Genomic DNA, 25,068 nt, shown 5'->3' with positions numbered 1-25,068 from the left:
AGCAGGCTTGCCCCTAACATCAAAGATCAGAACCCTGTATTGGAACAGGGAATCTCAGGGCTTGAGGGCAGGGGAAGAAGGTGCTCCTCCAAACCAGCCAAGAACCTCTGACAGCAGCGCGTCTCAGAGGACCCATCCATGCTGTGTGACTGTCATGTGCTTGATACAGGAGCTCGCTGTTGTCCATGCTTCTCAACTCTCATTCCAGAGCCAGCACACTCGCTGGCAATACATCTCTGCACTTCCAAATTTCAGAGAGAAAGCAGAACTTGGCTGCCCAGCAGCTGGCTTGGCTGGGGATCCACGCTGTGCAGAAAGGCCAGCGCGAGGCCTGATGGAAACCTCTCCGTGTCCTCCGCGGAGCTGTGCTCTGCTGGTGCTTTGTGCCTCGGGTTTTATTCTCTTGCTGGCTCAGGCGAGGTGGAGAAGCATGTGTGATTGTGACTGCGATTGCTGTGCTAACCACGGTGTGTGTTTTTCTTGTTTTTTTTGTTTTTTGTTTTTTTTTTCTGCTTTTTCACAGCAGAAGGGGCCCTGCCTCACCTACTCGACCCACCATAATCCGACCGGCTGAACCGTCCCTCTTAGATTTATAACTTGAGGCTGCAGGCAGCTGGCGACGAGCGCCGTGCTGGCGGCTTCCCCATCCCACCCTCCCTCCCACAGCCACAGTCACTCCTCTCATCCATCCCACACCTCTGCCTCCCACCAGCCCCTTCCTTCCTGGTGTGTTGTACAACACTAGCCTAGTGACCGAGCTCTTCGTCTCCACTCGTGCGTCCTGTGCTGCTTTGTGAGTGTAGAGTAGCCTCCATTCAGTGGCATGGATCCCTGCAGCACACAGGCTCCTTGGAGAGATCAGCCACAGGGACCTCCTTAAGTCCAAGTGGTGGCTGTCCATCCAGGAATTTCATCAGCCTGGATAAGTGTCCTGCCTGCATCAGTTAGCTGTAGCACCTAGGACTGATCTGTAGCTGTTTTCCTTTCTTGTAGTTAAGAAGACAAAAATGTGACTTAGAAGAAAAATACTGTCAAAACCTGTGACACCGTTAGGAACAGATTAAATGTCCTGTGTATTAGTTTGACTTCTAAGGTGCAAAAATTCATGTTGGGAACAGTGCAATCAACCTTACATCAAAGTGAGGCAGGGAGAGCAAGGAAGGGGGGGGACCTCAATGGATCAGCATAGTCCTGCTAGAGTGAAGTCTGAGTAGCACATGCACCTCAGTGTGCTGGGAGCACAGGGACCTGCTCACCCTGGGCTATCCCAATGGGATGGGGAGATCCTGCTGGTGATGCCCTGGCTCCCACTAGCAGTTTTCTTGCATCGTCATTTTTGGCTGACTTTCCTGACCCTGGCAGGGAGAGGGGAATAGATAACGCTGCTCCCCCCTTGCAATGACCAACAAAATGTTTTCAGGGAGTTTGCTGTGTAATGATTTGTTGAGGGGAAAAAAAAAAAAAATCTGCTTTGGATAAGCACATCTCTCTGTGTTTTTTGGGTACTGTGGTGACTTCTTCCGTAGCTTTTTCTTCTTGCATGTGGATGGTACGTGTTTGGGGAAAATTGTAACCGTTCTTGATCTCATCTTCTTAAGGTTTGATTTTTACTTTTCATGCTACTTGTATTAAAAAAGCAAAAAGCAAAAAACAAAAGACTTGAATTAAAAATATAACAACCCTGTACATCTCTGATGTCATGTCTCTACCAGAGCTAAATGAGCCACCTTTGTTGCAGGCTTTCAACCAGGCCTGATTCACATTTATTTCAGTGCTGTTGCTCTTCATTTCTGTTGCGAATCCTCTGTTGTTCTGATGCCAGTTCCTTTCTATGTTTTAACTATTGTTTTACTACTTCTTCCCCTTTTCCTTCCCTTCCCCTTTTCCTTTTTTTCTTTGTTTTCTTGTCTTTACACTCCAGCCGGCCGGGTAAGGCCAGTCCCTCCCGCCCGGAGAGCCCAAAACCACCATTTGACTTGTAGGCCTGCTCCCTCTGAGACTCTTTGCCTGCCTCTTAGCTGTTCTGTCCTGGAATGGTCTGACTTCAATCTCACACATGGCTTGTTTTTGTTTGTATTTTGTGACACACACACATATCAGGTGTGACTGTAGTGAAACTGTTTTGGTTTGGTTTGTTTTTTTTTTCTTTCTTCCCAGCTGCTTAAACAAGTATATTGTAGTAATGAAAACATATCTTTACTGTTATAAATATCTATAAATATATATATATAAGATGAAAAATCTATATATGTCCAGGTGTTTAAAGCCATTTGTGCTTCCATGTGGATTTTAGGAAATAAGTAAGAAAAAAATATCTATATACATATATATATACACACACATCTAAAGTTAACCAAATCCTGATGTTGAGTTTTTGAGCTGATTGTTGAATTCTCTGCTGTGTGCAGTTGGGTTATTGTATTACCCCAGACTTGTGGGTGAACTGTCTCAGTGCTGGTAGTAGCTGTGATGCAGTTTGTGATCTACCTGTCACTCTTGTTTATTGGATGAAATAAACTATCATTTCTGTATAATGAAGGTCTCCATGACTAGAATAAAACTCTCTCTCTTTCTCTTGCTCTTTCTCTGGATGATTTTCCAACTGTGTTTAATTATAACCTAATCTTTTTGTCCCATAGAGCTTACAAAGCTCTACATGCAAGCAGGTGCTCTCACTGATAGGGGAGGTGGAACAGATCTGCATCAGTAGTGGTGTCCAGGAGCTGCAGTAGAGAGGAACAGCTTGGCAGATGTGGAAGTTAATTCCCTTTCTCCATTGTAAAGGAAAATGCATGGAAGGGCTTCACTGACTGGACATACTGAAGGTGGGAGTTTTGCACACAAAATTGATTGGTGTTTAAAAAGGTATTTTTGGCTAGGCTGCAAGTGGGTGTTACAGTTCCTTTGTCAAGCTGTCTCTTGGGCCAGTGTGGTCTAACCACAGCCTGACACACATGGCAGCTCCTACTTAGAAGCTGCTTTTAGACTGAAGTGGGGTTTTTGTCTCCTGGTATGAACTGGGTAAACCTGTTCCATGCCAAAAGGTGAGTGCTCTGGGTTTTGGATGATGGTCACTGCTTCTCACAGTGACAGCCAAGTTTCTCCTTGATTCCTAAAATTAATCCAGGCATCCCAAGGTTCCTGGAGCCCCTCTGTCATGGGGCTTTAGCACTACTGCAGCAAGTGACCAGGAGCACTGGGAGTTGCTGACTGAAGCCACTGTCATATTGATGCCTGATTTAGCCCCAGATGCTCTTGTCTACAGCTGGCTGTCATGCTTGTGGAATCTCCCTCATTAATAAGACCTTAAGATAGAAATATGCTTCAAGATTTTATTCATAATAGATATGGGTGTGAGTGAGGGGAGAGATGAGATCTCAGTGCTCCCTTCCTAAGCAGGAATTGCTTCCTCTGTCCCATGTTCTTATGGGCTGTAACTTCAGCTTCTTCTCAACTGAGGCAATGACCATGGCTTGGCTTACCCTGTCCTATTGAGCTTTTATCTCACTGGAACAGTCCAGTCTATTCCTGGATATATTTAGGGTTGTTCTCAAAGAATATTCTATTTTTGAAGGTAAAACTATGTATTTACTCATATTTTAGCACCTTATTTTGTAATGCTAGAAACCTCAGACCTGCTGGTTATCAAAGGTGAGGTATATTCTGATGAGAGTACCATTTGCCCTGCCCAGGGAAGATTAACTCAGACCCCCTGAGCTTCAGTCTTGTCAAACAAGTGTTCTTTTCCCTGTGTAACAGCTTTTTCCTCTTATTTGGTGCTTGTGGCCTTTAAGAAACATTTTTCTATTTTTCCTCAAATCAGAGATGCAGAGGCAGCTCAGTTTCTCCAGTTTAAAGCTGTTGGGTGTCAGCTGAACAGCAGTTCCTGCTTCTGTGTCTGCTCTTGGTTCACTCTAAGTAAAGGTGAGGTCAGGAAATGCTCCTAGAGGGAACAGGATGAAAAATGAATCTGAAGATAGGGTCAGGCTGTGAAATGCTAGCCCAGGGAAGTGCCTCAGGCTTGGCAGCAGTCTGCCCATGGAAAAACATTCATGAAAGCTAAGGGAAGCAGAGCATCAATGCCTGGGCAGATGTTTTTATTAAAAAATTATTTTTTTTTTCTCTCAACAAATTTCAAGGTGATCTGTGTGGAATAAATACATCTACTCAATGCCCATCTGAATAAGTTTATTCAGAAAGCAAATGTGTAACAGGATTAAGTAAATAATTTCTGCAACAGACTGCAGACCTTCTCCCCAGGTCTTGTCTCCTTCACAGTACTAGAGTAGAACACCCAATAAATATTTATTCCATTTTTAATAATGTTCTGTATTAAATCACAGCCCTGCCCCCATTACTTATGATACAGCTTTATGAATAGTCTGAGCAGGCATAAATACTGCAAAAGGCTCAGTCTCTCTTCAAAGAATATACAGCATTTTACAGAGATACATTATGTACACAAAGGCCTGCAGGTAGGAGCTTGTGTGACTTGTGCTGTGCTGACACCTGACAGACACCACCAGTGCCATTCCCATCAAATGAGTTTGGAGAACAGCTTCCATCTGCCCCTGCTGGGTTCACAGGAAAGCACTGTTTGTTCTGTGTACACTTTTTTTTCAGTTGTATATGGAAAAATCAAAATGAACCATTTAAAACAAAACAACCCACAGTTAATCTGCTTCTGGTGTTACAAAGCAATCTCTACTGTGCTGGTGTAAAGACACAGAAGAAACAAATGGTCTTTTTGTTGTTGACAAACTCAAAAATTGGTACTATGTTCTTGAATCTCTTTAATTTGACAGGTCCCTTAAATCACCCATGCAGTTTTCCTTTTAAATTCTGTTGCTGAAATTCGCCATCCTTGGGACAGGCCAAGTTTAGTTGCAGAATATCCACGCTCAGTTCACCATTTGCACACCCTTGGGATTTGCTTTGCTGCTGCTTCAGGGGACTCTTTCCACCCAAAGTGATTTGGTTTTTCCTTAAGAATTAGAACTACAGCTTCAGGGCAGTGCAGGTATCTCTGTTGCTGATGTGTGGCCCAGGATCTTAAACAGGGGCTGGAGGATCTTGGATTCCACCTAACCTATTGCACTCCTTCCCAAACTGGGAGAAGGGAAGAGTTAAGTAATGGAGACCTAGAAGCCCCTAGAGCCCAGGAATTCAAAACAGCGCATGTTTATTAAGTGGTTTCCTTTTACTTATTTCTCCCATTATTTTTTTTAAATAAATAAAACCTTCAGACACATACAAGTCAAACACATCATCCTTCAAAGTGCAGTTACATTTCCACCCCACTCCCAAGAATCACATAAAGCTTTGTCAAGTAACCAAAAAAAAGACTCAAAAGGCAACAACCCTCGGTCCCTTCCCCAGCAGTTAGAGCACAGGGGGCTGTAGTGCTGCATCTTTTGGCTGTTCAGGGCTGACAAGGCCAGTTTGAGATACAGTTGCAAGAGGCAGGCTGCAGAAGAAAGTGGGAAAAGACATAGTATGAAACAAACCCAACCTGTTAAAGAGTCCAAAGAGTTTGTTACCAGAGTAAGTTAGTTACTTTGGGAGGCCTGGAAGGAACTAGGTTGCTTAGAGTTGTGAGTGATGGATCAGAACCGTTGCTCAGTTGCTGCTGTGGTGCTGGCAGCAAGGTCTGGGACAAGGGCTTCAGTCATTTTGCCCAAAGTCACAGAATCCCCTTCCCTCTGGCCTGCACCTGGCCCAGGTGATGTGCCAGCACCAGCTGCCACCTAGGATTAGTTTGAGTCTGCCTGTATTCCAAGCACACCAAGTAACAAGAAAGAGAAAGATGAGATCTGATGCTCAAATTCTGACTGCTGCAATCCCTCTTTCTGGATGTCTTTAATCTGTCCTGACCAAGGGCACTCAGCAGAGGTACAGGCATGCTCAAGTCAGTTAAGTCCTTTTGGGCTCATAGAAAATTGCTGTAACTAACACTGAGCACCACTTAAACTACCATGATCTTGACCTCATCATTCTCATCAGCACGGTAGAAGAAGGGAATGCAGGGGTTTTCCAGCAGGGAGCCCAGCCTCTCCTGAGGGTTCTGGATTTCTCTGAGAAGCTGCATTATTTGCTTTGCTGTGGGGTCCTCTTGGCTTGGCTGAGCAGTTTTATTGTCAGCAGGAGGGAAACGGGACTGATGGAGAACAGCAGCCTCTTGTTCTGCCTCATCTGATAAATTCACTTCTCGTAATCCTGTAAGGAACACAACAGACAGGGACAGGTGACTCTTCCCATCTGTGCACACCAGTGAGGCTGTGGGTTATTCAGTTTTACAGAACCTGTCCTGCTGTGGCTTACCTTCTCCATCAGTAGCATTCAGTTCAATGTGCCTCTCCATTGGCAGCATACTTTCATTCTGGCTTGCTGCCAGCTCAGGGGTTTGAGCAGCTCCTACATACTTGTTGTACCATTCGTTTCTTTCCCTGACCAGACGCATCACTAAATCCTGCAGTTCCAGTAGTTTTATCTGCACCAAAGTAAAGGAAAGACCATGAAACACACATCCCTGTGGCCACAAACACTGCACTAGGTTGGTTGCAGTCCTCCCTCTGTCACAAAAGAGTTAGCTGAAGGACTACATGTGAAGGTTTGGACTGCTCAAGTGTTTCGCCAGATCTGCCCTGTTGCAGTAGTACTACAGAAAAGATTCCTTGCCTTCATTTCTTCCTTATCCTGAGCCAATCTGCTGATATATTCCTCCTTCTCCTGGTGTCGCTGTTTGAGGATAGCCCTTTGACTCTGGTATAATGCAATGTACTCCCCTGGAACAGAAGAGAATAAGTGTTAGCATGGCTGGGGTTCAAGCCTTCTGGTGAGCACAGAGCTATGGAGGACCTAGCAAATCCCACCCTGGCCTGGTTTGGCAGCAGTAGGAGACCTGAACTGCTTCGTAGTTGGAGAGCTCCAGCTCCAAAAGCTGTTGGGGACCTTCCATTCTCCAGATAAATAATGCACTGAGCAAACTTCAGCTTGTGTAGCCTCAACCTACCAATGGTGTCTGTCTCCCCAGACAGCTGTATGCAGCGATGCTCCAGCTCCTCCAGCCTCTCCTTCAGATCCACTTTCTCCTGCATCAGCTCTGTGAAACGGGTCTGAGCACAAAAATTGGTATCAGTCACCTGGACTGCTCGTGTACAGAAAAAAACCCGTGTTACAACAACCTCCATTCACACCAGTCTGAGCCTAGAGAAGAAATCTTGCTGCCTTTACAAGGTGTCTCCCATTTGATGGTAAAATGCAACAGAGAGTGCAAGCCAGAAGAGGTGTAAAAGCACCTCTTGGGAAGCAAGAGGGCTGATGACACAAAGTGCCTTTTAACCTTCTCATTGCTGGAGCTGCACAGCTCTGGTCATACTCTGCTCCAAGGCTGCAGACTACCTGCTTTATCCCAGCAGGGTGAATATACTCAGTCTGGTTTTCAGTGATTTCTTTAGAAAAAGACCACAGCTGAACATTAGACTCAGTCTTTTTGGGGCGTGGGAGGGGAGTCACTGGTTCAAGCTTTCCAGTGCTGAGACAAGCAGTGATAAACATTTTAGGAAGTAGCTTATTATTACAGACCATCTGATACTCATTCCCCTACAGTTCATCTGTGTGTGCTTGAGAGTCTGACACTGACTGGAAGCCTGGCTGAGCAGGGTAGTGGGCTGAAAGGAGATGAGATCCTTTGCTTACCTGTAGTTTCTCCATGGCAGTTTTCAAAGCCTCATGCACCTCCACTGGAACAGTATCTGTAGTGGAACCTGGAAGGGACACAGCCTATAGACCTGTTTCACAGAGGCCAGTGCAGCTGACCAAGTCTTGCCTCCACATTCACAGTCCCCAAAATGCACCCAATTTTTACCTCCACCCAGCATGAAGTTGTGCTGCTGCTCCTGCCTAAGAGCTGCCATTTGCTGCAGGAGGCTTCTGCACTGCTGCTTCTGAGCAGCCAGCTGCTGCCTCATGTCTTCTCGGTCCTTCTCCACTTGGGACATGGCAGATGTCAAGAAAGTGACCTAGGAAGAATTCCAGAGTGTGCACATTAATGCTTCTCCTGTGTGAAGCATGATCAGTGGTGCATTTCAGGACAGAGTCAGAGTTAGCCCCATTTTATTTATGGGTACAAAACTAAAATACTAAGTGACTGCCCTGGAACTAAACCAGGCAGCAACTACTGCATCTTTTCTCATTCCTCAGTAGTACAAACATGCAGGGTAAATGCCAGCTCCCATGGTATCTGTTTGATCACAGTATTTTCTCATTATCACTCTACTTACAGAAAAATCGAAGCAGATACTCGACACCATTTCCAAATTGCTTTCCAAACTAAAAAGAGCATCATCATTGTAATCAGAGAGCTACTCTGACAGCTGACTTGTCTTCATAATTAAAGCCACTGCCAGATTTCCAGCTTGTCTTGCAAGGATGCTGCAGAAATCTTGGCTGTTTCCTGCTATGCAAGGAACTGTTATGCTTCTCTCATTGCTGCCCCTCAGCTGGTAGGGTTGGCAGCTGATCAACAAGACTACTGCATGCACCTGGTAGAACCTCTCTGCAGTTTAACCTGCCTGGTTTTCTAGACATTCATCTAGAACTAAAACCAAAGGCTTTTCTACCCACTAAAACTCACCATTTCTTCATGGCTGTCAAACTTCTCTGGAATCACAAATGAAGACGTTTGGATTTCTTCAGTCACTGCTTCACTTTCAACTCCATCTCCTGTAAAAGGGGGAAAGTGAACACAGGGGCAGTACCCTAGAGAGCCCAGCTCTGCCTCCTGCTTGGAGACCAGCTCTAGCTACTCACCCTCAAGTCGGTGCAAAATCCTGCCATCCAGGTCTGCTGCCAACTGACTGATCTGTGCCTGCAGTTCTTTGTTTTCCTTAGCTACAGCTTCCAGACTTTCCTACAAGAGAGATGCAGATCACTGAAACCTACAGTAGCCAGACTGCAAACAGTCACTGTGTCTTCAGACAGTAGCACTACATACACACACACACAAAAGCACTGCTTCTGCTCCAGACAAGTCTCCTTCGCCTGTACTGCACAGGATGTAACCACAGCATCACAAAACAGCCCAGGTTGGAAGGGACTATGAAAGGTCATCTGGTCCAACCTTTCACTTCATTAATACTTAATGTAGTTAAACATTTTTCCTCCCATCTTTCCACTCGCCCCTTTTTAGCATTACCTTGGTCTGCTGCAGCTCCTTCAGGTGCATTTCCACTGTCACTTTCCCCTGAACCTCCTCATGCTGTAGCCGATCCATGATCTGTGTCTGAAGCAGGTACTGCTTGTGCAGCTCCTCCTTCTCTGCAGCCAGCTGCTGGTAGGCCACCATGTACTGCTGCAAGTGGCTGTAGAGTTGGTCCCTCTGCTCCTGCAGGCCCCGAGCCTCCTGGGTTTTCAGTTCCAGCTACAGAACAGAACCATCACATCAGACTATTTCTGCCAGGGAAGCTGAGCTGTGTGACGTGATCTGAGCTGTCAATGTTGCCCCAAAGCCACCAACTAGGCAGGCAGCCACCATCTGCCCCCACATGCTGGTCCCCACAGCAGACAGCAGACGATGGGGGAAGGCTCCCAGCTTGATCATTACAACACCATTTTCCATCCTTCCATCAAAGTCTGGGAGGTTGCCAGCAGTTTGCACAAACCACTGTGTGTACCTGCCCTGCCACCACACTCGCTGTCGCTTACCGTTTCTTTGAGCTCTGCCAGGTTCTCCTGCAGCTGCCCAAGCTTCTTGGCCAGCTCTTTCTTTACATGTTGCTCTGACTGTAGGGCACTTGTAACCTCCATGTTTTCATTTGTCTGCAAGAAAAGTACCAGTGTGTAAAGACATTGTTCCAACCAACATAAATGTGTATTCTCAATTAACCATGTTAATTGCTGATACAAGAGGGTGTCATCTCTTGTGTTATTCTGGGATGTAGCCAAGGGCCATAAATTGACTGTTCAGGGCAGTAAGTAACTTCCAGAAAGATTCAGAAGATGGAAGAAGAGCAAGGTAAAAGCCAGGGGAATCAGTGCTGGGACAGTGCCAAGAAGAGGCTTAGCACATCACAGAGCCTGCCAGCTCCAAAGCAGATGGGTGCTGTGAATATCCTGACCAGAGTCACAGACATTCAAAAACAAGGAGAGGAGTTCAGAAAGGACTGAAGAAAAATCAGCAGGTAGTTTGCCAGGGCCCAAAAGCAGAAGCTGTTTCACTGGAAGAAGCAAGCAGGAGTAAGGATTCTGATTTAGGACAGATGAGAGTGACAGCAGCAAGACAGAAAACTGCTGAGAACTTCTTTGTGGGCAAACACAAAAAAGGTATCTTCAAGGGTGAAGGGGCAGGAGGAATACACAGAGAAAGAAACAATCTGACTGCCAGGGGATGAGAAGGAAAACAAAACTGCTTTGGACAAAGATACTGGTTTATCCACCAGAACACCTGAGAGAGGAAGGAAATACAGGGAACCTCCTGGGATGGCAACATGTATCCCAGGACCTGGAGCATCCATAGCCTCACAGAACAAGAGACAGATAATGCTTCTGCCAGTTTTTCACATCTGTGCTATGTAAGGATTGCACCAGTGAGGGAAACAGGAGGAAAAGATGCAAAGAAGAGACATACCAGTTTGACAAACCCATTCTGCAGCTCAGCCAGCTGCTCCTTCAGCTCCCGATTCTGGCTCAGTGCCCTACTGATGGTGGCCTTGTCACTCTGCATGTCCTCCAGGATCTGCTGTCTGTCTGCAGACTCCTCATTGTAACGCTGCACAGCCTTCTCCAGCTCCAGCAGCCGCTCCTCCTGCTCCTGGTTGAGGTGGCTCAGCTGCTCGTTGTCCCGGACCTGGGCCTGGTACTGCCCATGCAGTTCCTCCTTCTCTTGCAGCAGCCTCTGGATCTCTTCCTGCAGACTCAGCTCTGCTGCTGTGGGCCCTGCTGGTGAGGAAGGCTCAGTATCCATCGGCTTAACTGCTGAGGCAATGGAATCAGAAGCAGCTCAGTCATCGGGGCTAAATCACTGTGTAATACACATCACTGTTACACAAGCACACCCTCTAGGGCTCTATGACCCAGAAGGTATTGCCAGCTGCAGCATCCAATCCACACCAGAGGGCACTGGGAGGAATGAAGGTGCAAAACTACCCCAAAGCCAAGCACAGGATCCTGCCATGTGCTGCCAGCTTCCTTGCAGCCCTAGCAAGAACATCCTTGCCTTCCCAAACTCCTGGGCCAGCAAGACAGACAGTCAGGCAGATACCAATGACATAACCAATCTGCTGACCAATTAGATGAAGTAGTTTTCATGCTGTTTTCCAGGATGTAAGGTTTCCCAGGGCCACCAGGCTTCCAGCTGCCTTCACAGCTTCAGAGGATCAGACCTACCTGCACCTTGTGTGCAGAAGTTCCTGCAGAGCAGTTAACCAGCTGTGACTCTGCAGTGTGAAGCCCCAGTCCAAGCCCTACCTGATTTGCTCAACAGCTCTGCAATATCAGCTTCCAGCTCCCGAATGTGGGCCATGTGCTTCTCCTTCTCCTCTACCATTGTGTGAACCTGCAAGGCCACACAAGTGAAAGTCAAAAAAAATGTTCATGGTGTATTTCCTTCTGCCTGTTTTTCAAAAGGAGCTGTGACACTGCCCTGGTGTTACCTGCTCAGAGAGCTGCTCTACCCTCTGCTGCCAAATGCTCCGCTCCTCCTTCAGCTTCTCTACATACTGATCTCTTTCTGCCTGCAGCTGGTGAAGTGACTCTGAGAGCTGTTCAAAACAAAGCAAAACAAAGCACAAAGAAAATCATATTGTCTAAATGAATTTGGCAGTGACTGCTTAAGGGATAAAGCTTAAAAACCCCACCAGTGTTAATGCAAAGCTCAGACTGCATTTTTCCACCACAAAAGATTCTTTACAGGCATCAAGATTGATTGATTGTATTTTACACAGCCCCTACCTGAGCAACTTGGGTTTCCAGGCTGGCCTTCTCCTCCAGTGCCATCTGGAACTGCTGGTTTGCATCTAGACTTCCTGCCTGGTTTGAGAACTGCCAACAAAACCCAAAAAGTTATGGCAAAATGGTAATACTCAGTTTCTCCTTAGCCTTTCCACCAACAATAACCTGCCACATGATCCTTGCTGTAACCTCTGCAGCTCTTTTAAATTGCTTCAATCCACAGTGAAGTTCAATGAAAAAAAAGGGGGGGGGGTGTTCAAAATCAAAAAGCTCAGATTTTGTAAAACAAGCTGAACTGGGCAGCTCCTCTCCACCAATTTTACATTTACTAATTGTTTTCATTAAGAAAAATAAGCAAATTTAACAATTTGTCTCAGAAATTTTGTGCACCTCTAGAGTCTGTATTATACAGCCAGATCAGACTGTATAAAAGTTGATGAACTTAAAAGTTGCAAATCACATCAGGAATTTAAAGCTAATGTCTGGAACATGTCAGTGCACTAAGTAGCAAGGCTGGTTCAGTTGCTGCACAGTAGTTTTCCCAGAAGAGAAGCAGTTGGCTTTGTTTCAAAGCCTTCAAAGGCTTCATGCATTCCCTTTCTAACCAGCTGCTTCTCCTAAATTTGCCCAACTGACCATCAAGTTACCATTGTCCAATTCCCCTACATCACCCCTGCTCATCTGTTCTTTTAATGAGACTGTACAACAACTGAGGAACCAAAATGCTGAATAGATACAAGCAGGAAAAGTCACACTTGTCCAGTCACCCTCTGTAACACTTTTTTTAGCAGACAAGTGTCACAATTTCTTTCCATCTACTGCTCCAGCTCCTTAGAATATTGACTTTCTGTTCCTCAGAGGCCTCACTGAAAGCCTTTCACTAAGAGGATGTCTTGATGGGATTTTGTGCCTTCTTTTAAAAACAAGAGTGAAGTCTTGTCCCCAGTGTCAGAAGCAAAGTCTTTCACTGATCAGTGTGATCTCCCCTCACACCCCTCCAGTGTTATGGTTACCTGCTGAATCATCAGCTCAGCCATTTCCAGTTTCTTCTGCAAATCCTCCATATCCAACTTCATAGCTGAGTTCTTGGAAACCAAGGAGTGGACTTTCTCTGACAGCTCTGAATTCTGCTGCTTGATTTCCTCACTACTTTTGCTGAAACAAACAAAGAATTAAAGTGGCCTCACTATATGTGCTATGGGTCTCCTGATGCCCATGTCATAAGCTCACAATCCAGTTTTTCACAGCAGCTAGAAAACACACAACTAGTGACTTTTGTTTTAACTGAATATCCAGCCTCTCAAGCCAGCACTTTGGTCTGTGCCCCTTATGTTTTGTGTCTCTACTCAGCAATGTTGTGTCACCCTGCAGCACGAAGCAGAGTAGACTTACCTTCGTTTGTACAGTTCCAGTTTCAGGTCATCTCGCTCCTTCACTAACTCTTTATTATGCTGGAGAAAAAAGAAGTAATTGATTCATCTACAAACTTCAGCCAAAACAAAGAAAATATTTAAAAAATTACTTCATTTCAACGTTAGCTGATCAGCTAAAGTGGGAAAGGTCGTAACTGTGGGAAAATCCTCAGAACAGGTTTGCTTAGAACCTCCTGAATTTGCCAGAAGTCTGTTCAGTCTTTTCAAATGTGATGCTACTGACTGAACATGAGGTTATTTCTGCTAACTTCAGTATTGACATGGATCCTGAAGTGTCTGTTTCATGGAGACCCTCCTGGGACAAGGTCTCAGTGAGACTTCTGGTGTGTGGAACTGGCAGCACCAGGGAAGTAAGGTGCCAGGTCTGAAGACAGCAACTGGACCATATAATTAGTGGTCACAGAAACCTGAATCTGAACAGTTTTCTTTGATCATAGAGAATACAGAGCTTGACAGGGTTAATTAACGAGGTTAATTTCTGCTTCCTCTCCAAGCAGGGAGTATAGACTTTGCAGTGGTGTAGTGACAAGCAAATGGCAGAGCTGCTGGTTAAGCATAAACAGAGGTGACTCTTACCTTCTCAGACTGTTTTTGCTGCATAGAGATGGAGGACAAAGTCCGCTCCAGCTCAGACACCCTCTGGCGAGATGAATGTAAACGAGCAGCAAGGCTTTCAGCTTCTCCTGAACAAGTCAGAGCAGAATCAGTTTAGGTTTGACCACAAAGAGCTTTTGGAACTGGCTGAACAGAACTTTCTACTTTCTCAGCAAGCTCATAAGGCAGCACAAAGCTTTGTACATCAGTAGACCTGGTTCCACACCTGACTCTAGAGGTGAATCACTGGCAACTCTGGGCAGCAAAGCTCTCTGTAACAACCTTCCTCACTTTTAGAGGGAGATGATGACACTTCCTTTGCAGAATAGACAATAAGTTGCTTGGGGTTTTTTTTCCTAATATTATAAATTGTTCCAATTTAGTTTGGAATCAAGGGTTTGGGTAAAACCTATGTTAACATGACAGCTGTGTGGGAGGGAGGGCGGAGAAAAGGGAACAAAGTTTTAAAAGGCAGAGAAGTCAGAAAGGAACAGTCTGGAGTAATCATCCAGCCTAACCAGGGCTGACAAGGCTTTAGTGATGCACAAAAGAACCTCAATTGCCATGGGATCAACACGCTTCAATTTGGGGGCAGCTATGATGAGAGAAGCAGTGACAGTGCCAAGTGTAGCTCATTAAGGAGTCAGTGAGTGCTGTGAGCTGGCTGCCAGCAACGATCATGCCTGTGACTTGAAATCCACAGTTTAACCAACAGCTTGAGCTGGAAAGCTCACAGTCAATTACCTGACTTCTGCCGTGCAGCTTGTTGAGTATGTCCAAGGGCTGTCTGCAACTCAGACTTCTCAGAAACCAGAATTCCAATAGTCTGGATATGAACCTTTGGGAAAGGAAGATCAGCTAAGCGCAAAAATTCTTTGTAACTGCAACATCACTGTTGCCACAAAAGGATAATTCAGGAAAGGTAAAGGGCTCTGGAAGTTCAGTACAGTCTGGCTGAGTGACTGCCAGTTTTCCTGAAGAAAGCACTATGGGTGGTCAGGAATCCAGCAAACAGCAGAAGCCAAGTGGTATTTCTGTAATGGAGGCTGTGCCTTACCTGCAGCTGTTCCCTCAGTGCTGCTTGCTCTTTAGAAAATTTCTGTTCAAACTCCTTCTTTTCCTATATAAACAAATTATGCCTATTCAGCACAAAAATTCACAGTTAACCCTTAGTTTAGGTCAAACTAAAAAAAGCAGTAATTAACTGGCAGTACTCCCAGCATATAAAGCAAACCAGTGTTTTTAAAGACATACTTCAGTCTTCCATTATTTGAACTACTTAATTCTTTATTCACCCTAAAATGGCAATAATAGCTTAGCACAAATGTGGCAGTGTTTGGAATGCAAACCACTGGCAAGGACACGAACTGTAATCTCCTTCCTCCACTGCACTTCTCCAATATTTGAGCATTTCAGTATTAGCTTTTATCAGTGTAATCATGCTACCTGCCAGGCCTAACTCATGAAGTCAAAATATTCAACCTTATGCTACAAGTGAAACTTAATCTAAGACAAGATCACACATGGCTGTGTCACAGTCCACTATGCTTTCTGCTCCTCAGAGAGAAGGATACCTATTTCTGTATCTCCCCAAAAATAGGACACACTTTACCTTCTCCAGCTGATTCACTGCTTCTTGGTTCTGCTGCTTCTATGGAACAAAATTGATGCACCAAAATTAAGATAAAATATTCTCCTACTGATGAAACACATCTATAATGAAGTAGGATGAATGCTCAATGAAAACAGAATTTTCATTATCCTTTCTGTAGAAGACTAGGAAGGTCTTCTTAGCTATTAAAAGTAATAGATCTGGGGCTCCCTTCACTATATATATACTTTACATACCAGATTTGTTTTTCATTGCTCAGTACATGACTGCAACTTCAATAAACTTGCATCTCATATCTATGAAATCAATCGTAGTAATCCTGGTATATTAGGATAATCACCAAAAATGCTTTTTAAAGAAAAAAAGCATGAAAAAATCCCCATAAACCAAACAAAACTCAGAGTTCTTTCCTTTAACTGAGCCTCTAGACCTTTACCCCACTTAACAACTGTCCCTTAAGCCATGCAGAGCTGCACGTATGTTGGCAGCCTGCTGCAGAAGGTGGTATGAGAGAGAGCTGAAGCCAAATGCAAAGAAAAGGGATAATTCTGTCCTAGCCAATTTTAGTCTCATGGGTGAAGTCTCCCTTCCAACGTAAGACATTCTACAGTTCTAAGGATCTGGAGGTCTGCTGACAGCACAGACTGCATCTTCAGAGATGGGGTGAAGGAGATGAAAGTGGCAGCTCCCTACCCAGCCTGCCACACAAACTGAACTGCTGGATTTGCCATTTGCTGTTGTCCCCCTGGCAGTTTTCTCACTGATGCCTCATCATTAACTACCTAATTAGTACTTTTTCCTCTTCCCAAACATGAGATGTTGGCCAAGGTGTTTATTTACTACTGCTGCTTCAAGGCATTTTGAAACGCAGCTGCAGATGGAAGGGTGATGAGGTAAGAAGTTTTGATTTTAGCAATGCCAGTGAACAACATAACCAGGGAAAGCAAAGGCAAAGCCACCCATGCAGCACAAGCCCTACATAATTCCAGGCAAACAGAAAAGCAGGCAAACAAGGAGAGTCTTGGGTGGGCAAAGCACTGTACCAGGTACCTCTGCAGCCCAGCTAAAAATAAAATAAAATAAAATAAAATAAAATAAAATAAAATAAAATAAAATAAAATAAAATAAAATAAAATAAAATAAAATAAAATAAAATAAAATAAAATAAAATAAAATACCAAAACAGAATGAAACAAAAACAACACAAAACCAAACATAAGAGGGGCCATGGAGTACACTGGGAAATCCTTAACACTGGGAAAAGTGTAGTTTGGGAAAGGAACAAAATGGAAAAAGGTATTTCACACAAGAAAGGCTCTTTTCAGACTGAAACAAGTCCACTTAGCTGCATTTCTTGCAGTGTTTAAGCTGAAGGCTGAAAAGCAGCAGCAGGAATCCATGCAGGACAAAGCAGCTCATTCATTGTCCCAAGAGAAGCTGAGGATATGATCAGAAATCAGCCCCAGGCTCTCTTAGACCTATTGCTCCCACTCTGCTGGTATATTTAGAACAGCATCACCACCTGCAGAAACAGGTTTCCACACTGCTGCCACCACCAGAATTCTGCATTGCAAGGATTCAGACCAGGACCAGAAATAATCCATCCTGTTTCATCAGGATGCTTATCATCCAGAGAAAGAATGATGAGATCAACAGAGCCCACTTAAATGGAAGCAACAAAACTCTGTTTCTTGTTCTTCAGATGAGCCAATGCATTCACAGGTGGTCTTAGACTCTGATCCTCTGAACATGTTTTCCATACAGCCCTTTTTGTTCCTTACAAAGCACTGTGCAAGCAGCCTTCCTTGTGGCACTATGAGAGAACCTGTAACCTTGCAGACACCCAGAGAGCATGGAAGAGCAGCAAAGACAATGTCAAACTTGTTGGTTGGATTGTTTCTTACCAATTCCTCTATCTTTGTAACGAGCTGTTTGTTAGTTAGATTGCTGGAATCCAGGGCTACTGCCAGCTCCTGGTAACGTGTCTGATGGGCACATGCAGACAGGAGAAGAAGGAAGGAGCAGAAGAGGAGGAGGGGAGGGAAAAAGCAATAATTAAAAAGGACAGAAAAATAAATCATTATCACAGTTTGATATAATCAGATTATCCAAACAAAACAAAATCTACAGCTTCAACAGGAGCAGCTGGATGCCATTGCATTTTATCCATTTCCATTGAGGTTTCATTTTGATGCAAAAGTCAATCAGAAATAAGAACTGCAGTTGCATGGAAGCCATATTATTCCCAGTCCCCAAACTGGAAACCTCAGATACCTGCCTCCTACTGCTGACCACAACTACCTGATTTCAGCACAACACTACACAATTCATGTGGACTCTGCATTCCATTAGCTCTCACTAGCACTGCTGTAAGCACAGAGCCCCTATAACTGATTAACAGTGGCAGATAAGAAGGAAAAGAAAAAGACTGAGAAGAACTTACTTCCATTTCCTTAATATTTGTGGAAGAAACAGCACTTTCCCCATTCACATACGATGTGGACTAGAAGTAAATCAGTCAAATAAGTCAGTTTTATTATCAAGGCAACAAACCACTATCAAGTTAGAACTGGCTATCATAACACTATTCCCACAGCAGCTTCCACTTCAAAATACCACAGACAGGCCCAGAAAACATCATTTTCTGGCTAAGGATAGATGCAGACTGCCCCTGTGAGCAGCTGATGTGAATTATGCAGATTGTCTTCAGATTCTTCTCCACTAAATCCAGAATACATCTTTCCATGAATACATGTTGTTCATTCATCCCACTCTGATTTTCTTCCTACAGCTGAAATTTTACATTCCTAAACCAGGAGCTCTTGATTCTCAACACTTAAAATATCTTATTGTTTAGTAGGATGGCTACAAACATCTCTGAGATTGAAAAGTGTTTCTTTGAGTTGACTGCTTAAAGTTCCACATCAAACATGAAGAGAATTAACAGGACAAGTGGATCAAAAAGAGGCTGTACCTGAGAAACCAGGCCATTGAGTTGTTCAGACAGCTGACGAAGACTTTCTGTTGATGAGAAAGACCTGGGAACAAAGGGAGACCTGGCAATGAAAATTTCTTGCAGAGAACCACCCCAATCAACAGCACTGGGAAGGAATAAAACCTTAATTTGGTTGACACTGGGATCATGCTGCAAAGCTGTTTGGTGAACAGACATAGATACTCACCTGTTCTCATCCAAAGCATTTTTATGATCCTCAGTTTCATGAATCTGTGGATTGAAACACATAAATTTACAAGCCTGAAAGAGAAGATGGGAGTCACATTTGTGAATGTGTGTGTCACTAAGGCTTGATTACATCTGAGCTCAGGTTTCACAGCACCTGTAATTACCACATCCCAAAGAAAGATTAACTTAAAATCACCAACTCAGTCCTGGCTTACATGTAATTTCTAAGTGGTGTGAGCCTAGGTTTCTTGGAACAGAGAAATTTAAGTGTTACAGGCTTTATGTTTGCTGTTATTATTTATCAGTGTAATCATTACTTTGCTATGCTGGGAAAAACTTCAACTAAATCTTTAGGTAGTGAAAAGAAATGCAGATTGATCTGACTGGAGACATTCTGTCTTATTAAAGGCACTTTATGCTAATGAAACAGGAGTGAAGGGGAAGGGAAACAGCTTTGGGTGATGCAGAGGCACGTGCATGCTAGTACTCTCTCTGCTCTCACAGACAGGAGGTGATGAGATAGAAGAGGAGAGAATGTAGAAGAAAATCTGAATTAGCCATGTCATAGCTATGAAAATTGTCTTAGAAAAAATGTGGCATCATCAACTGGTATTTAATGGTTCAATGGCAATATTCACGATTCACAAACCTGTGTCAGCTGCATGCTCCCAGGAGCAGGCAGAACAGAACCACAACTAGGTAGGCTGTTGCTGTTAGATAGCACAGGGACATCAGTAGCAAGCTGTTCAGCATTACGTGTGGCAACATCACTGTCAAAGTATGCCTGTCACAAAACACATCACAGGAATTACAGCCTTCGTGCAAAATGAACGACAACACACATGAAGACATCACCTTGTGACCTGCCTGTGGAAACCAGACAGATATGAACAGTAAATCATTCAGAAACACGTGGAAGGGAATCTGTGTTCTCCCCAGAGCAAACAGGTGACTGCAGCAACCCATGAGCAAACAGTCCTAGACCTCTGCCCTCTCAGAGCCAGGCTGAAGAACTGCTGTCCCATCACCAAACTTGCTTCTTGTTACACGTGGCAGAAATGTCACCCAGCTCTACATTCACACACTGCATTTACTGCCTGGGATTCACCAAAATGTGACCAAGGGCAAGGTCAGATGGCAGATCCCCTGCTTTGAAGAGCACTGCTTTCAAGAGGTGCCTGGGGAAAACACGGATCACTCTACACACATCAGGGTGAAAAAGAGAGGGTTAGTGACTACCTGAAAACTGGGTTAGTCAGACTCAAATGCTCCATCTGTAACTCAGTGAAATGTGTGGCATGCCATGAACCACAAGTTTAGAAACAGGACATTTATGAACAGGCTACAGTCAGCATGACTGGGAGCAGGTTTCTGTGGCCCTGCTGGGCCTATGGATCTCATGAGCAGAAGAATCTAAATGGGAAAGAGAATGGCCAAAAACCTATTTCTGGACAGTGATATAAGTTCTCATCCAGCCTTTGTGGGAGGATGAGCAGCATCTGGTGACACCCAGACACAGTGAACTGGATGATTTCATCTATCTTGTACAGCCCCAGAGAGCCATAGAGGCCCAGAGCAGTGTTCCAGTGTTTTATAGCAATTTATTTTATTTCATCATCCAGCTCCAGTAAGTCAACATTTAACAACACTACGAAGAAAAGAAATAATCCTTTAACATTCAACCCTGCCAGCCCTCTGCAATTCCACCTGAAAGAGTTCCTTATTATTTCAATCACTTCCTTTTTGGCACCTCACAGGAAACAAGAAATCTCCCTCTTGGCATTCATTCCCTGTTTACCTGCTCAGCACTTCATTCATGAATCAAGCAGCAAGAACACAGTGAGACTGAAGACAGATTTAATGAAAGCAATGAGCTGGAAGACTGCAGAGGGAAAGAAATAGAATTTTCCCAATTTCTTTTTAGCAGCACAGCTACTTGTACTCTCAAGGAGTAAGTTAGGTGCTTATAGGAAAGTCAGGAATTCCCTTTCTTCCTCCAGTATAGGTGACTTCACCTTTATTCCTTTCTTGGTTCAGACACTCATCCCTACAGAACAGAGGTGGAGGGGAGGAATATCATCCTCAGTACATCTCAAAAATGTTTCCTTTATTTTTTTCCTGCTCAGGATATTCTTTTTGCTTAATGCTTCAAGATGCAAAGACCAGTAACATGCCTTAACCACATGAACCTCCCTTCCTCCTCTGCTATAAGCAGTTTTGAAATATATAGGTTAAAAAAAAAAAACAAAACAAAACAACAAACTATTTGAGCAGCTGAATTTGTTGGAAACAGGAGCAAAGCACTTATCTGGAAATCACACATTGTGAGGTTCTCATAATGTTGAGTAAAAAGTTAGTAATTCTGCTCAGCTTAGCATACATCAGGATTTTTGATCTGCTTTCAGACAAAGGCTCCTATTTTGTTGGGTTTTTTGTGTCTCACAGCCAAGAAAGCTGAACTGGGTGAGATGGGAGGGGTCTGCCTGGTGTTAAGGCACCAATGGCAGCAGTAGCTCAGATGCTAAGGATTTGCTTTTCTGCCTTATTAGCATCAAGTGAGTTTCTGAACAGCATTTTCCTGACTCAGGATTTTTACAAGATGAAAACTGGATAGGGAAATATTTCTTTCATTACATATTGCAATTCGAGATTAGTTTTCAAAGTATTCCTAAAACCCCAGGCACAACAACCCACAAATTCCATAACAGCCAATCAGATCAAAATTTATCTCTCCATTAAGAAAGCAGAGAAAACAAAATACTGGGAAAACAAGAATAAATAGAAGTCATACATTTGCAGAATGAGACTAAAACTGCAGACACAGGCAGGTCTTCACTGAGAGACAAATGCCATCTCAGATCCAGCACCAGAGCACCCATCTTCACCTCAGCCTCTAATGTGCATCAAGTCTATCTCTGAGATCTAACTTACACTGAGCTTATGAGTATTAGGTGAAAATAGTCTCCATTACATCAGTGAAAATCCAATAAAAACATACTTTCTGTTGCTAGACAGGCACGTCCAGCACCCACAAAGCTGGCATTATGTCCTCATGTCACTCAAGTTCTACTGACACATAACCTACAGAAGTGTAAGGTCCGGGTGGGAGAACTTTCTCAGCTCAGTCTGTGTGTTGGACTGCTGCATTACCACACCAAAAAAAGAAGAAAAAGGAAACAAAGGCAACTAAGAGTGAACTCTATGCCATCTTGCAGGTTTCACTGCATCAATCTAGTACCCTTGGCAATTACTACAGTTATATTTACTGCTGGAGACACATGGGTATGCAGCAGATAAAATGATGAGTTACTTCATGACATAGAAATTGAAACAATGGTAGGGAAAGAAGCCACCAAAATGATGTAAATGCAAATGAACAGCAGAGCTCTGGTACAACAAAACTGGAAGAAAACTCTGGGCTACAAAATTTTACTTCCCTGAGAATTTAAGCCTTAATTAAAGTGCCTGCCTGAAAGTATTTTTTTAAAGGCTGTTTGTTTACATTTGCTCCTGAACATGTTTCTGTTCTTATTGGCATTCTTCCTGCCATTAACTCTTCAGAAACCTGAGAATGTGAAGATGCTAAAGCTTGTAAATCCTTCGAAGTATCTGACTTCCTGCCTAAACATATTTAAAGCTGTGGTACTTGCCAGACTGTGCATCACCTGTGCAAGTTTCATCGCCTGTCATAAAATGGGTTGGCTGGAGTTACTAGACAGCTTACTTGGGGCAGCTGCTTGCCTAGAGATGGGCAGAGATGTGCCCTTCAGAACTGAGGCTCTAGGAAATAAAGCAATGACAGGAGAAATACAGACTAAAGGAAAACACTGCCTCTTTCTAGTGCAGTTTTCCTCACGGGCTGCTAGTTTGTTGCCTCACCCCAAGTTCCTGGTTTTCCTCAAAGCTCAGCCTTCTCAAGGAAAAGTTTTTGACAAGGTTCACTTTTTCATGTGTTAAGTTTGACACAAACCAGAAGGAAAGGAGGACTTATGAGAAATGGAGACGTGTGTTAACAAACAGCTTCATGTTAATGAAAACAACAACAAAACTCAAGCAACTGACAGTGGGTATGTCAGGACAAGGCTCCACCCCAAAAACCGAGGTCAGTGTAAAGAGAACACGAAGCATGCAGGAGGGGAGGGACATGAGCACTGCCTCACCTTCCTCTTGTCCAATGAGGGTATGGCTACCCCATTGGAGCGGTTAAGGTCTGACACCAGCACCTTCAGAATGTTCTGAATCTAAAGGAGGTGAAAGAAAAGGGAAAAGAGAAAGGAAAAGGACAGAGAGAAAACATCAATCAAAGGCAGCCAAAGAAACCATCATCCTCCAGCTCAGTGGGAGCACACACCTCACAACAGCAGCTCAGGACACACCCAGGGTTGTGCCCCAGCACTGCATGATCAGACCCTGCACACACCCTGACTCACACACCTTCCAGCAGAGGTGGTTGTTAAGGACTGTACACAGCTGATACAGGCATCAACACCACGTGTATCCTGCACCAGCATTACCCTTCCCCGGCTCTACTCATGGTGTTCGGGAAACCCAAGAACAAAGAAATAGGAAATTATTTGTGAGAGAAACCAAACAGGACACTCACATGCTCTGGAGGCTGCAGGTCATTGTTGGTGGGTGTCTCAGGTCTGCTGTCTTCTTGAGTTTTGCGTTTTTTCTTGGTTCCTGCAGTTGCTCCAGGGTTATTCTTCTGCTGATATTCCTTCAGCTATGAAAAAAAAAGGAGGCACAAACTGAAGATTATGCCTTCTTTGGGCATAATGTAAAAAAACCCAAAAACCCCAACAAACCCCCCCCCCCCCCCCCAAACTCCACTGGGTAAAAAGGCAGATCAAGTATAAGGACAAGAAAAAATGCTCTTCAATCTACCCCTCTGGGGAAAAAAAAATCCCACCAAGTCCAGACAAGCCTAAAGTAAGAACTAATGTGATGGGTTGGTTTATGACAAGAGGATCAGACTTGCAAATATTCAACTAATGATGTTCCTGGGAAACAATCTGATACTCCATACTGCAACTAAAAGGAAATTAAAAGAAATGGTTTGGGGAGGTTTATAGGGTTATAACTAAGAGCAATAAGGAAAAATTAATAAAGAGCAACAGATCCTGAGTGCAACGTGAAAAAGTGATGCCTGACTGTAAGATCTACTCTGTGAAAGATTTTAAGAAGGAAAATTACAATCCCCACACGCAGGTAACACATTAATACAGATTCTGGAGTAACTGTGAATTAAGGGAAGAAGTGATCTACAACTGATTTTCAAATTCTACCCATTTTGCCCAGGAAAAGCTACTCTGATAAGCTGTGACTGGAACCTTGCTAGATCTTCCGGCATTTTTGTGTATGTTATTGAACACCTCAACCCCAAACCCAGGGAATCCCAGGCAGTTATGTAAAGAACCCACTGCCCCCAGCCCCCGACACCTCAGCCACAAACCCCCCCCCCGGCCCCCGCTGCACCAGACACCGGGCAGGCAGGGTGAGGGGAGAAAAATAAAGAAGGATCCCATTATTGGGAGGATTTCAAAATGGAAGCCTGAACTGCTGTTCCAGGACACTTTCCCATTCGTATGACTTTGACACAGTGGCGTGTCCCACAGGGACGCAGTGGGCCCGTCTGCCAAGGGGGAAAAAATTAAGGAGGAAATAGGAATAAAAAAAGAAAAAGAGGAGAAGGGTAAGCGGGGGGAAGGGAAAACAACCACACCAACACGGCACCGCAAAAACACCGCAGCAGCAAAGGCCCGGCCTCTTCCCTGCCGCCCCACCGGGCCTGGAGCGACTGCCAGCCGGGAGGTACCGACCGCAGCTACGGACACCCGGGGGCTGCCGACGGCCCCCGCCGCACCTCGGCCCGGAGCGAGCAGGGAGCGGCGCTCCCGGCCCGTGCCCCACAGGGGAGGGACCCTGCTAGGCCCAGCGCGGCCTGGTGGCCCCCATCGCTGCAGGGCCCCGCGGAACCCATCCCGTCCCCCGCCCACCCCTCACCTTCTTCTTGGCCGCCGCCAGCCTGCTCTGCCTGCTGCCGTCCGCCATGTCCGCCCCGCGCCCGGGCCACGTCAGCCGCGGCGGGGAGCGGCGGAGGCGGCGGCCAGGCCCCGCCCCGGCCCGGCCTGCGCTCCCCGGGGCGGACCAGCCCGGCAGCCGCTTCTCAGCGCGGCTCTGAGCGTGTGACACCCAGGGCCGGCCGGTCCCACTGTGACACCCAGAGCTGCCCCCTCCTCCTGTGTGACACCTATCTCTGGGTGACACCCAGTGCTGCTCCTCCTGCGTGACAC

The 25,068-nt window shown here is 44.9% G+C and overlaps 2 protein-coding genes across 13 annotated transcripts in view; one reads left to right on the top strand and one right to left on the bottom strand.

The window, feature by feature from the left end:
* DNM1 (dynamin 1) overlaps positions 1-2,574 on the top strand; it is a 64,109-nt gene extending 61,535 nt beyond the window's left edge. For 2 of the 6 annotated variants that reach the window (XM_030461483.1, XM_030461485.1), the window contains one exon: positions 1,922-2,574. In XM_030461483.1, coding sequence (XP_030317343.1) covers positions 1,922-1,982 — 61 coding nt within the window. In that variant the 3' untranslated portion in view covers positions 1,983-2,574. Of the gene's footprint in view, positions 1-523 lie in introns of all 6 variants that reach the window. The other 4 variants (XM_030461484.1, XM_030461481.1, XM_030461480.1 and 1 more) reach the window with 3 other exon arrangements.
* A 1,597-nt stretch (positions 2,575-4,171) lies between these two features.
* Positions 4,172-24,899, bottom strand: GOLGA2 (golgin A2). 7 transcript variants are annotated; one of them, XM_030461106.1, is made up of 28 exons: positions 24,779-24,899; positions 23,376-23,498; positions 22,933-23,013; positions 19,422-19,556; positions 18,771-18,814; positions 18,563-18,626; positions 18,032-18,091; positions 17,493-17,573; positions 15,589-15,627; positions 15,034-15,096; positions 14,721-14,814; positions 13,959-14,065; positions 13,342-13,400; positions 12,963-13,104; positions 11,950-12,039; positions 11,652-11,759; positions 11,467-11,554; positions 10,628-10,974; positions 9,706-9,819; positions 9,197-9,421; positions 8,812-8,911; positions 8,636-8,724; positions 7,868-8,021; positions 7,699-7,766; positions 7,013-7,115; positions 6,679-6,785; positions 6,322-6,490; positions 4,172-6,216 (listed from the first exon to the last, which is right to left on the bottom strand). In XM_030461106.1, exons 1-28 carry the CDS (start codon positions 24,824-24,826, stop codon positions 5,966-5,968), a joined length of 3,153 nt encoding a protein of 1,050 aa, XP_030316966.1. In that variant the 5' UTR covers positions 24,827-24,899; the 3' UTR covers positions 4,172-5,965. The 7 variants fall into 7 exon arrangements, with proteins under 7 accessions (XP_030316966.1, XP_030316967.1, XP_030316971.1 ...); XM_030461107.1 differs by having other exon boundaries at positions 10,628-10,971; positions 24,779-24,876; XM_030461111.1 differs by lacking the exon at positions 19,422-19,556.
* Between the last annotated feature and the right edge of the window lie 169 nt (positions 24,900-25,068).

This window comes from Calypte anna, chromosome 17 (assembly GCF_003957555.1).
Source record: "Calypte anna isolate BGI_N300 chromosome 17, bCalAnn1_v1.p, whole genome shotgun sequence".
In the NCBI taxonomy this organism is placed as follows: domain Eukaryota; kingdom Metazoa; phylum Chordata; class Aves; order Apodiformes; family Trochilidae; genus Calypte; species Calypte anna.
Note: the sequence above shows the minus strand (reverse complement) of the source record. Positions and strands in the feature narration are given on the sequence as shown.

Bases quoted from the DNA above. Each gene is read 5' to 3' on its own strand.
- GOLGA2 (XM_030461106.1), bottom strand. From the start codon at position 24,826: ATGGCGGACGGCAGCAGGCAGAGCAGGCTGGCGGCGGCCAAGAAGAAG. The intron at 13,105-13,341 runs GTAAGTCTACTC...TGTTTGTTTCAG, and splicing joins CTGGAACTGTACAAACGAAG to CAAAAGTAGTGAGGAAATCA. The intron at 7,116-7,698 runs GTAAGCAAAGGA...TTTTGTGCTCAG, and splicing joins CTGCCATGGAGAAACTACAG to ACCCGTTTCACAGAGCTGAT.